This window comes from Syngnathoides biaculeatus, chromosome 4, assembly GCF_019802595.1.
Source record: "Syngnathoides biaculeatus isolate LvHL_M chromosome 4, ASM1980259v1, whole genome shotgun sequence".
Lineage (NCBI taxonomy): Eukaryota > Metazoa > Chordata > Actinopteri > Syngnathiformes > Syngnathidae > Syngnathoides > Syngnathoides biaculeatus.
The window spans coordinates 14,903,998-14,918,370 of NC_084643.1; the positions used below are offsets into that span (position 1 = coordinate 14,903,998).

A 14,373-nucleotide genomic window follows, 5' to 3' on the forward strand; every position below is an offset into this window, starting at 1 on the left:
ACAGACATCAGAGGCATTCGGGTTCCAATGAAAATATGCACTTTGGCGCTAATTTATTTCATTTCTGTTGCGCTAAGAATTTTTAAAATGTTTTTTTTATGAAATTTTAGCTACATTTGTATGATAGACATAAAATACGTTTCCTCTGGATTAGTACTTTAATGAGGAAAAATGTACTTAAATGATTTTAACAAGTGGCAGTAATAAAACTTAAAAATTTCATGGGTCAGAAAACCTTTCATACCGACTGTATGTAGTGTAAAAAAAGAAGCATGATAAATACTGTTATGCACATTTTCATTTTAAATATTTTTTAACCTATTTCAGTGTACAATTGGTAACTTCAAAGGCAGATGCTGTGTGTGTGTACCTTGACTTATGAAATTAATTAGTTCCAGAAATTATTTCATAACGTTAATTTTTCGTAAGTAGAAGACCCCCCCCAACCAAAAATAACCATTCCAGGTACATAATGTAAAGAATAATAAAAATTATGTTCATTTACCTTTCGCATTGGGTGATTATGTGAAGAGAAAAGTGAGTGACAAACAAAAGGCATTGTGGGGGACGGAGGCAGATGATTGACACCCGAGAGAAAAGATATACAAATGTACGCACGCAAACAACTTAATTCCACTAAAGCTTCTTGGGGCCCATAGTGAAGAAAGATGAATGAACTTGCAGAAAACACAAACGAAAAACTCGCAAAAAAGTTGTACTTTTCCAGTGTGCTAGCTTGTGACAGCATGTGAGCACTACCATGATTCGGTGACAGTCAGGTCTCCAAGCAAAATGAAAAGCATTATGGGTAAATATTGACGTCCTTAATAGCCAATGGGATTCCAGGAAGATGCTACGGCGATAGTCAATGGCAGAGCAGATCTATCCCGCCGCACAGACCAAGCCACAAAGCTGGCGCTTACCAGTGTGGCTGCCTTCAGTACATGTTCCTTGGTATTATTTATATTTGCGTGTTTTTCAGTCGTCTCGGGACTCAAGTACACAAGAAATTACTTACTAACCATGAGAGTCTTCTCTGGACTTTTTTTTTCGACAATTCTTGCCAATTCGCTAAATTATTTCCCGGAGTTGCTGGTCGGCTCTCTTGACGGAGAGTCGTGTCAAAGATGCGCAGACGCTCCCGATCTGGTACACAAATTCAACTGCGCAGCAGGGGACACAGACTGGTGCTTCCTTAGATACATCTCGCGATTCTACGCTCCCTAGCCAACAAAATGGATGAACTTCAACTTCTGATCAAGACCTGCAAAGACTTTGGACCTTCTGACAACATCTGCTTCACAGAGACTTGGCTTGTGGACACGTTCTTGACGGAGCCATCACGGTACCCAGCTTTCATTTTATCAGGCAGACTTCATCGTGGAGCTAGAGGTGAGATCAAAAGTCGGTGGAATATGGTTCTTTATCAATGAGAAATGGTGCATGGACGTAACACAGCCCAGCACACACTGTAGCATACTTTTGGAGTTGTTATACCCTCTGCGTCAGAAAGGGCATCCAGCATAAAAAACTGTGGCAGACAAATATGCGTTCATCTGAGATGACACGCTGTGGCGATCCCTAACGGGACAAGCCGAAAGGAAAAGAGGAAGATTAAGTACTTGGAACTGTAAGCCGTTTTACTCGCCATGTCAATTCGGCCATTTTATTCTTGTAGGTGTTTACATTCCACCCCAAGCTAGCATGAACACACCACTGCTCACGCTCGCCAAGCAGGTGAACGAGATTACCCTATAAACACCCAGATTCACCAGTGATCATCCTAGGAGATTTTAACACGGCTAAACTTAACTACAAACTCCATAAATATGAACTAAATGTAAAATGTCTGACAAGTTAAAATAACACTCTTGACCACTGTTATACTTCCAATAAACACGCATATCGCGCAATTCCCCGCGCTCCCCTAGGCTCCTCTGATCACTGCTCATGCTCATACCTAAATACAGGCAAGCACTTATGTGCTCGAAGTCTTTGGTAAAATCAATTAAAAAGTGGACCAACAAGGCAAAATTAGAACAACTACAACTGTAACTCTCAGCTCAGAAATAGTTTCCTCTTAATTTAATGTATTGTTCTTCACTCTTGTTAGTTTGTCATTCTTCTCAGTACTCACCATGAATATCATATCAGGGCGGCACGGACTGGTGGAGACAAATTCCTTTTGTGTTTTTACGTACTTGGCCATCAAATCTGATTCTGATTCTGATACAGGATATTTCCGGTTGATGAAATTTGGGGGCTGTTTTATTGAAAGGATCATTGCTGGTTGGCGCTCAGGAGACAAAGACGACACTCAACAAAAGACCAACGTTCCCAAATGCTATTTAGCCTCAATAACTGGCATATTTATTTCGACCAAATGCAAGTTCTAAAAATACAGTTGACATTGCGTGAAATCAATCATATGAGCCCCTTACCTATGCCGAGAAGGTGGAGAGCCGTTCACCCAGGTAGAGGTCCGCTTGTCAATCAGCAGGGCGTCCGTACGAAAACCGCAGCAGACTCTACCTGTTTGTACTCTGCATCTCTCTATTATACTTTTCAGTTGCGTGCGAGAGAAAGGACGGGTGGTCTACCCGTCCCACCTGGCGCCGCAACAATTGTTTCCTGATTTACTATTGACACCTAAGTGTGTCCTTCAGGCTCTGAGAAACATCTTACGCAGCCATAACTGTCAAGACATCCCACAACAATGTTCGTCTTTGGTATGCATGTGAACAAGATAGTGAAACGGTCCAGACATCTTGACCAGAAAAACAAGTGATGCGAAAAACAAGTGAGTGATACGAAAGTGAAAAACAAGTGAGTGAAAAACAACTTATATAACCATGGTTGCACAATACATTCGGGTATTCAACGGTTATGGGAAGCATCACTAATTAACACTCCTTTCAGGGGCTGCGAATTACATGTTCCCAAAACTATTATTTCAATTTCGTAAATTTTTCCTTATTCAAGGTACCACTACGAAGATATTTACAGTAATCCCTCATTTTTCACAGTTAATGGGAACCAGACACCCTCTGCGAAATGTGAAAAACCGTGAAGTAGGACCCCCACCCACTCACCCACCACACACACACACGCCGTGAATTTTCATGCGTGTATCTGGATACCAGAATGATTAAAATATGTAAATAGTATTTATTCTTTACAAATTCGAAACTAAGATTACAACAGTACACTTATTTACTTAACCTTTGTTTATCTTTCCTGCAACAGTCGCCTGACCGTGGTCGGGAAACAAAGGGGAGACTCCTTGGTGGCAGAAACAATAATGATACGAAGCACCAGTTTGCTGCTCGGAAGGATTAATTAGATCCTTTAAGCACTCAACATCTGCGTGGCCTTTCTTCAACAGTACTTCTCCTTGATTGCCCTCGCTAAACTGTACACACACTTGCGCTGCATTTCCATACGTTTGTATAGTCCCATCTCTCTCTCTCCCCCTCTCTCTCTCACACACACGAACACACATAGCGAAGGAGAGGCTCGTAGAGGCTTTAAGTTCACTCACCTGCAGCATTGCAACATCATGATTGTCATCACAGTCCTTGAAGAAGTATGTGTAGCCATCCTCTTCCAAAAAAAGACCTTTTTCATTCAAAACGCGTGCCCACCATCTAGGAAACTCTTTCTCCACGTACCGACGAGCAGGACCATACAGAGACACATTTCTGAGGCTGTATATATTTTTTTATTTTTAGAACCAGCCTTTGCTGGTCAAAAGGTCTCGCCCTCGAGAGGGACAATCACAATGCAGGGTCCAACAAGGAGAAAAGTGCCCTGTCTGGAGGCCTGGAGGGGGGGGGGTGCAATGCACTGAATCCGCAATAGGTGAAGCACAAAGTAGAGAGAGATTAGTATATATATATATACATGCATATATATGCGCGCCCAGTCTGGGCAGTGACCAATCCATGGTCGTCTCATGACCACACCCCGGCGGGGACCGATCCACAGCCGCCTGACGACTACATCTCTGCAGCAACCAATCCTCGACTGCCTGTCACCCACGTCTCGCAAGCGACTGATCCTCGGCCGCCTCTTCCCCATCTTTCAGCGGCAACCTACATCTCAGTGGGGACCGATCCTCCGCTGCCTGATGACCACTTCTCAGCGGTGACCAATCCACGGCCACTGCACTAACATGTCTCGGCGGCGACTGATCCCTGTCCGCCTCACGTCCATGTATCGACGGCGACGTATCCACAGCGACCTCTCGCCCATGGCTCGGTGGCCCCTGATCCTCAGCCCCCTCTTGCCCATGTTTCGGCGATAACAGAGCCACGGCTGCCCAACGCCTACGTCTTGGCAGCGACCGATCGATGGCTGCCTAACAACCACGCCTCGGCGGCGACTTATCCACGGCCGCCTCACGTCCACGCATCGGCTCCCCTGGTCTTTTTTTTTTTTTGTCGCGTCTGGGATCTGTGCCTTGAGAGGGGGCTGACTCTGTTAGGGGCATGGCCAAGCCACTGCCCTAAGCGGAGCGGCCTGTGGCAGCAATCACTCACCTGCGATGCATGGACACTAATTGGACCAAGGATTTAAGCCTTGAGGGTGTCTTCTGCATTTGCCAGTTCGTTGTGTTTGTGTATGTTGAATGCTGCTTTATCGTACGCAAGCATTTTTAGTAGCAATCCTGTGCAATCATAGTCTTGTTCCATTTTTGTCCATGTTCCCAAGTTTTGCCTTGAAGTTATCGGACCTCGCCATTCATGTTTTTGGACCTTGCCCATAGCCCCACGTTTTGTCTCCCTTCTCTGACAGTTTAGCCGTATATGACGTCAGTTTGGAATAAAACCACTTTCAACATTATGCCTTTGCCTAGGAGTCCTGCATTTGGGTCGAGTCCCTTGCCCCATGCCCATGACATGTTACATCTGGAGTAAAAAGAGGGACACTTATTTTCCTGAGAATACCATGCCAACAATGGAGGTGGCAGCATCATGTTGTGGGGCTGTTTTGCTGCAGTAGAGCTCTTCATAAAATATACGGCTTCATGAAGAAACCAGATTACATGGAGATATTAGGGCAACATCTCAACACAACTTCCAGGAGGCTAAAACCTGGGTGAAGTGTCTTTAAATGTCATCAATGTTATCTCATCTAGACAAAAATATATGTTCAACTGTACCATAAAATGCATATCTTGTTCGATGTTTTTACCAAAAAATATAAGCGTTTTTGAAATAAAGTCTGCAAACTTTGACCTAATTTCCCGTATCTGACAAATACCCCCTTTCGTGTGGCTTACCTCTGACGTCACAAAGACTTGTGTCTGTGTAATGGCTTTATCGCTCCCAGTATAGTTTGTTGACACTGAAGAAAAAAACATTGTTTCGAGAATTTTTCAATGATTGTAAGCCAAAATCAGTCCGTAACAATGGTGAAGTGTATGGTTCAGTTTTGTTACAATTCAAATTATTCTGGTCACAGCTTACATGATTTTCCCAAACACCCCAGCTTCACAAGACGGTGTGTCAGGTTTGTGCAAACGAGAGCTAATTTTTCCAAACCCAGTCAATAGTCTGTCATATGCAGTGAACATTTCACCACAGACTCTTTTACTGGTGGACTCATGTCTGAGATGGGTTTTAAATGTTACAACCTGGATCAGTGCCTACGATGCAGCCAGTTCCGATACTTGAACAGATCTTGTGTTGCTAAAGGGACCAAACACGAATTTGGATCAGCCGCTGAACCTGGACACGGTCCGATGAGCTCAGAAGCCCCCCAACAGAAAGTAACAACAATACATACAATGGATACAAAACTTTTATCGTTTAACAATTTATTGACAGCTATGGAAAATGTAAACAAAAAATGCCTGTGACTCCACGCCAAAGAAACAGTTTCACAAGAAAGTATATCTGACTCTTGACAAGTGCAGACAAGCTTATGGTCTGACGTTTGCAGGGTTTTTAATGTAAAAAGAACCTCAAATACTCATGGATTCAGACAGCTGGCAATAAATCCCGGGTGCTCTGGCATACACTGGAGGGGATGGTCTGGATAATCAGCCATTTTCTGCCAATATGTTGAGTCTCATGGCAATAAAAACTTTTTTCTGTTTCCATGCGCATGGAGCATTTACATGCACACCTGTGGATACAATAAAAAACATTTAAAATCTGTGCACGTTCACAAACTTCTACGGCTCAAAGACCCATATCGGTCCACTACACAGAACCATCCACCCCATTTACATGTCTATTTTTCAACATTTAGTGCCCAAACAAAACCACAAGATACCAGTTTACAGCTTTCAGCATAAAGTTTAGCGGTTTTGCTCATGACATCTTGGGAAAATTGTGACGAAAATGGGGATGGACGCGTTTGGGTAGTGTCAAGTTACGGCATCAGTTTACCACGTGAACATATACAGTGAAGAAAATGAGTATTTGAACACCCTGCTATATTGCAAGTTCTCCCACTTAGAGATCATGGAGGAGTCTGAAATTTTGATCATAGGTGCACATCCACTGTGATCTAAAAAGAAAAATCCAGAAATCACAATCTAAAATATTTTAAGGATTTATTTGTATGATACAGATCCAAATAAGTATTTGAACACCTGTCCATCAGCATGGGGCTCAGCTGGGCACAGCCCGAAAGGGTAACATGGGTCCCCCTTCCTATGGGCTTATCACCTGTGAGAGGGCCATAGGGGTCAGGTGCAATGTGAGGTGAGCCGTGGCCAAAGGCAGGGACCTTGGCGATCCGATCACCAGCAACAGAAACTGGCTCAAGGGACGTGGAATGTCACCTCTTTGACAGGGAAGGAACACAATTTGGTGCGTGAGGTCAAGAAGTTCGGGGCCTGTACGTTGGAGTTTACCCCGGTGGATGAGAGGGTAGCCTCCCTCTGCCTTCAGGTAGGGGGATGGGTCCTGACTGTTGTTTGTGCCTATGCACCAAACAGCAGCAGTACCCTACCCCTTTTGGAGTCCTTAGAGGGAGGTCTGGAGAGCGCTCCCTCTGGGGACTCCATAATTCTGCTGGGGGACTTCACTGCTCACGTAGGCAATGACAGTGAGACCTGGAAGGGTGTGAGTCGGAATAGCAACCCACCACCCACCCAAGTGGTTTTCTGTTACTGGACTTCTGTGCTCATCATGGATTGTCCATAATGAACACCATGTTCAGACATAAGGGTGTTGACATGTGCAAGTGGAACTAGGAAACTCTAGGCTGGAGTTCGATGATCAACTTTATAGTTGTGTCATCGAACCTGAGACCACATGTCTTGGACCGTCGGGTGAAGAGAGGGGCAGAGCTGTCAACTGATCACCACCTGGTGGTGAGTTGGCTCCAATGGTGGGGGAAGATGCCGGTCCAACGTGGCAGGCCCAAACGCATCATGAGGGTTTGCTGGGAACGACTGGCAGATTCCCCCTGTCTCCGAAAGAACTTTCCTCACGTACTAGGGGAGGCAGGGGACATTGAGTCGGAATAGACGATGTTCCACGCCTCAATTGCTGAGGCGGCCGACCGGAGCTGTGGCCATAAGGTGGTCGGTGCCTGTCGTGGTGGTGACCCTCCAACATATTGGTGGACACCAACAGAAAGGGATGCTGTCAAGCTGAAGAAGGAGTCCTATCGGGCCTTTTTGGCATGTGGGACTCCCGAGGCAGCTGATAGCTACTGGCTGGCCAAGCGGAATGCAGTCTCGGTAGTCACTGAGGGAAAAAAAACTGGGCATGAGAGGGGTTCGGTGGGGCTATGGAGAACAACTTCAAGACGACTTCGAGGAAATTCTGGTCCGCCGTCCGGCATCTCAGGAGGGGGGAGCAGTGCACCGTCAACACTGTGTAAAGTGGGGAGGGGACACTCCTTACCTCAACTCAGGATGCTGTAAGTCGTGGGGAGAATACTTCGAAGACCTCCTCAATTCCACCAACACGCCTTCCCATGAGGAAGCTGAGTCTGGGTTTTCTGAGGCGGGCTCTGCTTTCTCTGCCGTTGAGGTCACCGAGCTGGTTAAAAGGCTCGTTAGTGGCCCCAGGGATGAATGAGATTTGCCCGGAGTTCCTAAAGGCTCTGGATGTTGTGGGGCTGTCCTGTTTGACACGCCTCTGCCATATCGCGTGGACATCAGGGACAGTGCCTCTGGATTGGCAGACTGAGGTGGTGGTCCCCCTTTTTAAGAAGGGGGACCGGAGAGTGTGTTCCAACCAGGGGGATCACAATCCTCAGGCTCCCTGGTAAAGTCTATTCAGGGGTGCTGGAGAGGAGGGTCCATCAGGAAGTCAAATCTCAGATTCAGGAGGAGCAATGTGGTTTTTGTCCTGGTCGTGGAACAGTGGACCAGCTTTACACCCTCGGTATGATCTTCGAGGGTGCATGCGAGCTCGCCCAACCAGAATACATGTGTTTTGTGGAGTTGGAGAAGGCGTTTGACCATGTCCCTCAGGGAGTCTTGTGGGGGATTCTTCAGGAGTATGGGGTACCAACCCCCCTGATACAGGTTGTTCGGTCACTGTACGACTGCTGTCAGAGTTTTGTCCACATCGCCAGCAATAAGTGGAGCAAGGAATGGATCCTAAGGTTTTTATAAAAGGGCCTCTCCCACTTGTACGATCTGGAGATGAACATTTCTGGAGGCTCCGTCAATTGAATAAGTGGTTAGGCAAGGTGTGCATTGCGCTAACCGTGAGTTTCATTGACATATCTGCTTTTTTTCGAGCGTAAAAATCTTTACAAAGTAGACGGTTTCTGTCTAAATAGACAAGGGGTTAAGTTATTAGCTGCTAACATTTTCTACAGTGTGTGTCATTTACCGCCCTGTAAAGAAAATGTTTACAAAAACCAAGGACAAAAGGATCCAGTTGTTCCCAAACAATCGGAGGAACAAGAGATAAGGCGAGATAAGGTGCACACAGATTCATTTGCGTCATCCAAACAATCTGATGAACAAATGACAAATGGAATGTGCCAGCACTTTAAATCTCTCACACCTTTTCCTGTGCCATTGGAGCTATCCACACCTCAGAATCTCCCCTCTATGACTACAATAACCATACAATCCGCAGTAGATGTTGGCTCCCCCTCTCCCAGCCTGAATGCAATGTTGGGTCTGATGGATAGGATGAAGACTATTGTCAACGATGGAGACCAGCCCATATCATGCCAAGATCTTCTTCCCATCCCCCCTCGCCTGAAACCACCGTCCACTAAGAAGCAAAAGGCCCCTCCTCCACTCATGAAGACTATCTGTAAATCTGACTGGTATTTACCAGGTCTTTTCCAGAATAACTCAGACCCCTATGAAGATCAGGCATTTTTCATCCCTGTAATTACAAGGGAGAGAAAGTTGGTCAAAAATACATGGCACCAAAAAAGTAGAACTTCCAACTGAGTGAGAATAAAATGTGAGTCTATCAAAAATTCTCTTCATCCATCTCTGCGAAACTAGCTCTTTTTAATATCACGTCACTGGGTAACAAATCAATGTTGATCAATGAGATCATTACAACCTTTGGTCTGGACTTTTTGTTATTAAATGAAACGTAGTTAACGTAAAGTAGCTGTAATACCATTTTAAATGAGGAAACACCAACAGATTTTAATTTTATGAACAAGTGTCAAACGGGGAAAAAAGTGGTGGTATTGCTGTTATTTTTAAATCATTATTTCAATGTAAAGAAATTATACTGGGTGATTTTAGCTCTTTTGAATATCTGGGTTTTTTAGTTAAGGGTGACCCAAAGGTTATTATCATTTTAATAATTTATAGACCTCAAAGATATAGTGGAAAATTTATGGAGGATTTTTCAGAACTATTATCAGTTATTTGTACTGAGTACAACTATTTTGTCATAACGGGGGACTTTAACATTTATGTTGACAATAACATGGAAAAAACACCCAAAGTACTTTCTGCAATACTAGACACATTTGACCTCTCTCAACATAGTAAGAGTCCAACTCACACTCAAGGTCATATCTTAGACCTGGTCATCTCTAAGAATGTTGAAATTCTATTGATTGACATTAAGGATATGGCTATTTCTGACCATTTTTGTGTATTTTTTGAATTACAGATTCTTCCAAAAATTCAGACAACCTCTATCTCTATTAGAAAAAGGTACATAAATGAGAGTACTGCCACTAAGTTAATGGAGACTGTGGCTGTGCTAAGACTGAATGCTGAGACACTTGATGAACTTTTGGGCAATTTCACCTTGAAAATCACAAATGCCATGAAGGCTGTCGCTCTTGTTAAAACTAAAACCATCCAGAGGCGACCTAGAACACCGTGGAGGAGACAAATGATGGTCAGGAGATCTGAAGATCTGATGAAAGAAATGCTTACAGAATACAAATCGAGTAGAGCTCTGCGCTCAACCGACAGGTCAAATAGTCGAGCACAGAGTCCAAAGCATACATGGTGAAGCAGCATTTAGCTATTATGCTGCACACAAATGGAGTAAGTTGCCAACAGAGGTGAGGTCAGCCCCAAGTGTGAATGTTTTTAAATCCAGGTTGAAAACTCATCTTTTTTCTCATTCCTTTTGGAATATATCCACTTTTTGATCACATTACTTGCACTGTATGCAGTTTCAGTCTTTTTTTATATTTTGTTTGTCATTTTTATTGTTTTTATCCTGTTTTAAATGTTTTATCGCTTTGTTTTCAAATGCCTTTAATCATGTAAACCACTTTGTTACCTCATGTATGAAATGCACTATACAAATAAATTTGCTTTGCTTTGCTTATTGTGTTTGGTCTATTTATTGCATACCAGGGATCATGGATCGGTCTGCATATGTTAAAATACTTGAAGAGGTCATGTTGCCTTATACTGAAGATGACATGCCCTTGAAATGGGTGTTTCAACGAGACATTGACCCCCAAACACAATCGTAAACATGCAAAGTCTTGGTTCCAAACAAAGTTCATGTCATGGAGTGGCTTGCCCAATCCCCGGATCTTAATCCAATCGTGATGTTTTGAGGTGACTTAAAAAATGCTGTTTCTGAAGCAAAAACAAGAAATCTTAATTCATTATATAATGTCATTGAGGAATCTTGGAGGGGAATAACAGCTGAAAGGTTCCACATGTTTGTTGACTCCATGCCACACAGATGTGAAGGAGTTAAAAAAAAAAAATAAACATGGACATACACTTAAATATTAGTTGGGTGAGTCAAAGGATTGGTAAATTCTAGAAACAAAGTTTATACAAAACAGTTTTGAGTTTGTAGTCAAAGGCAGACTGCTATTTTTTAAATGTGTGTGTTGGGTCTTGTTAGTTTTCTCAGAATCTACTGCACCTACTGGTAACTTGTTTGACATAGCAATAAAAGATATACAGAACACATGGATTAATCTTGTTGGTCACATTAGACTGCTATTATTTTGAACACTAGACACACATACTGTACATACACTGCATACTAAGGCTCTGAGAGTTAAAGTGTTAACTCGTGATTCATCACCAAAAATTACTGCATTAATCATGTATTAACTCAGATTAATCACAATTTCTTTTGATGGCTATCTGAAATGATATCTAAACTGTGGTGGAGGTTGCTACAACAAGTGCAAAGATAGTGAGTGGACTCCAAATTATGTTCTCGGTGGAAAATTTTGCTTCAAAAAGTAACTCCTATGGGACTTTTGAAAGAAACGTAGTTCATTTGCATTTTGTTCAACACTATACTCTCTTTACATTAAAGTACAACAAATTGAAACTAGCATCTGAATGGAAAATGTGGTACTGTTTTGTATATTTCACACCTCTTTTTAATTAAAATTCAAGTGTGATTAATCTGATTTTAAAATCTATCAATTGCTAATATGTATCACAGTATATCAGTGACTGTGATAGCCACTTTATCCACTCAAATGCTTATCTTTGTGTCTTTTTTTTTTTTTTTTTTACCTTTTCTAGAATGAAAATAAGATGTGGCTGCTACATACATAGATTGAGACACAGATGCTTCCTGTTTCTTCTGTGTCTGATGGCAGTGTGTTTCCTCAAGCTGGTCTACCCCAACATCACAGTGAGGCAGGGTGTCTTTATTCACCCTTCTGGATTCACTGACAGGCTGTCTGGAGTTCACAACCACACGTATGATGTCAACTGCACCGCCATCTATGAGCTTGACCCTGTGGAAATTGGCAAAGCTCTTGAGATTAAAAAAAAAGTAATTGTTGCCGTGGTTGATGAGACCACTGTGAGTCTAACCTCAGACTGTTCATCATTTATGAAAACAAGACGTTATGACGGTGTTCAGATATCAGAGATAGAGCGCAACTTTCCCCTGGCTTACTCCCTTGTGGTGCATAAAAATGCACCCATGGTGGAGCGTATTCTTCATGCCATCTATGCACCTCACAACATCTACTGCATTCACTATGACCAAAAGTCTTCTCCAGCATTCATTCAGGCCATAGAGAACCTCGCTCAGTGTTTGCCTAATGTGTTTGTTGCCTCAAAACTGGAATCTGTTAAATACGCCCATATCAGCAGACTTAATGCCGATCTCAATTGCCTCTCTGACCTACTGAAGTCAGAGGTCAAATGGGAGTATGTGATCAATCTCTGTGGCCAAGACTTTCCTCTCAAGTCCAACTATGAATTAGTGAGGGAACTCAGGAAGCTGAATGGCAGTAACATGCTTGAGTCCAGTCGCCCCAGTGAACTGAAGAAACAGCGTTTCAGCTTTCATCATGAGCTAAAGAACGTGCCATATGAATACCAGCGTATTCCTGTGAAAACTGCTTTGGTTAAGGATGTTCCTCCGCATGGAATCATGGTGTTCATTGGGAGTGCATATTTTGTCCTGTCGCGGGAGTTTGTGAATTACGTAAGCAGCAACAAAGTGGTGAAGGACTTTCTGGCATGGTCTGCAGACACTTACTCACCTGATGAACACTTCTGGGCCACCCTCGTCAGGATGCCAGGGGTGCCAGGACACATTACAAGGTCAGAACCTGATGTTACTGACTTAAAGAGTAAGACGCGACTTGTTAAATGGAACTATTTAGAAGGAAATTTATATCCACCCTGTACAGGTACACACATGAGAAGTGTCTGTATCTTTGGAGCTGCAGAACTTCGTTGGCTCCTCAACGATGGTCATTGGTTTGCTAACAAATTTGACCCTAAAGTTGACCCAATCCTGATCAAGTGTTTGGAGGAGAAGCTGATTAAACTGCGGCATTACGTGTAAATATTAAACTAAACTTTAATGGACTGAACTTTATACCTTTGGTGAAAGTATGCCTTTCGATTCTTAAAACTACTATAACTCTAAATGTTCTTGTCATGGATAGTTTCTCAGAGAATTTAAGTTTCTAATGGAACTTTCTGTATATAGTGCTGTCCCCTATTCGGGATCTATTGGTTCATGTGTCTTGTGTGTGACAGTGATCTTTCTGGAGCCAATATGAACATGGGACGCTTCATTTTGAATTTCATCTAAAATCCAAGGGCTATGCACAGAAATATTAAAGGATGCATGTCTCTTTTTGGCATTCATTCCCTCTTTTAACACTTGGACAGTGTTACACTGTCATCAGTGTAGGTAAAGATGAGCTAAACAATTATATACATTCATGGTACCGTATACTGGCAGATTTTGCTTTCAAAGTTTTTTTTTTTTCCATGATGTACCACATTGTTACGAACATAAGGTGCACTTACAAGTCTTACATTTTCTCGTAAATAGACAAGTCACCTTATTACACGGCACAACTTATGTGGGCACTGAGTTCTAAAATCAGAAAATGTTGCGTGACTAGTCCAATGAAGTACAACTGAAAACACTGGATACATTGTTAGCATGCATGCTAGTGTGTGTGTTTTAGTATGTATATAAGGTACCGTATCTTGGTGCTCATGAGGCAATGAGGAACAATTTAAATGCTACTTATGTAAACAGAAGGAGCTTTGGTTCCCCCACACACTGACAGTGTAGGTTAGCCTTTAGTCAACATGTTGTTCACACTCACAGTATTAAAACTAAAATTATCACACGACAGCAAACAGAAGACCATAACTACCCAAAAATAAACCAAATAAAACAATGACTGAATCAATAAGTGACACAAAACATTTAAACGCTATTTACCTCCTTAGTGTCATAAAGCATGCTGGGAGCATGGTGGGAGGTGCTCCTCCATGTGGCATACATACATACATACATACATGCATGCTAACATGTTTGTTGTCATGCAATCTGTCCCTGTCAGGCCTAGTGAAGGGCAAAAAAGACAAAGCGTGGAAGACCAAAATGCACGGAAGCAGGGACACAAGCAAGAAGCAGTCAGTCAAAAAATATTTGATTCTTAAAAACGACTTAAAGTAACAACCAAAATAATAAATGTAACAAA

At 42.8% G+C, this 14,373-nt stretch overlaps 1 protein-coding gene and 1 long non-coding RNA gene across 16 annotated transcripts in view; one reads left to right on the plus strand and one right to left on the minus strand.

Moving 5' to 3' along the window:
- gcnt4a (glucosaminyl (N-acetyl) transferase 4a) overlaps positions 1 to 14,118 on the plus strand; it is a 59,195-nt gene extending 45,077 nt beyond the window's left edge. For 12 of the 14 annotated variants that reach the window (XM_061815883.1, XM_061815892.1, XM_061815887.1 and 9 more), the window contains one exon: positions 11,927 to 14,118. In XM_061815883.1, the coding sequence (XP_061671867.1) occupies positions 11,928 to 13,211 (1,284 nt within the window). In that variant the 5' untranslated portion in view covers position 11,927 and the 3' untranslated portion in view covers positions 13,212 to 14,118. Of the gene's footprint in view, positions 1 to 1,305; positions 1,393 to 2,666; positions 3,158 to 3,246; positions 5,315 to 11,926 lie in introns of those variants that run through there. The other 2 variants (XM_061815896.1, XM_061815895.1) reach the window with 2 other exon arrangements.
- Positions 5,578 to 14,243, minus strand: LOC133498788 (uncharacterized). Of its 2 annotated transcripts, XR_009794453.1 has the most exons (4): positions 14,112 to 14,243; positions 11,956 to 12,144; positions 9,267 to 9,320; positions 5,578 to 6,132 (listed from the first exon to the last, which is right to left on the minus strand). It is a non-coding gene; the product is annotated as an uncharacterized LOC133498788 (long non-coding RNA). The 2 variants fall into 2 exon arrangements; XR_009794452.1 differs by lacking the exon at positions 9,267 to 9,320.
- Between the last annotated feature and the right edge of the window lie 130 nt (positions 14,244 to 14,373).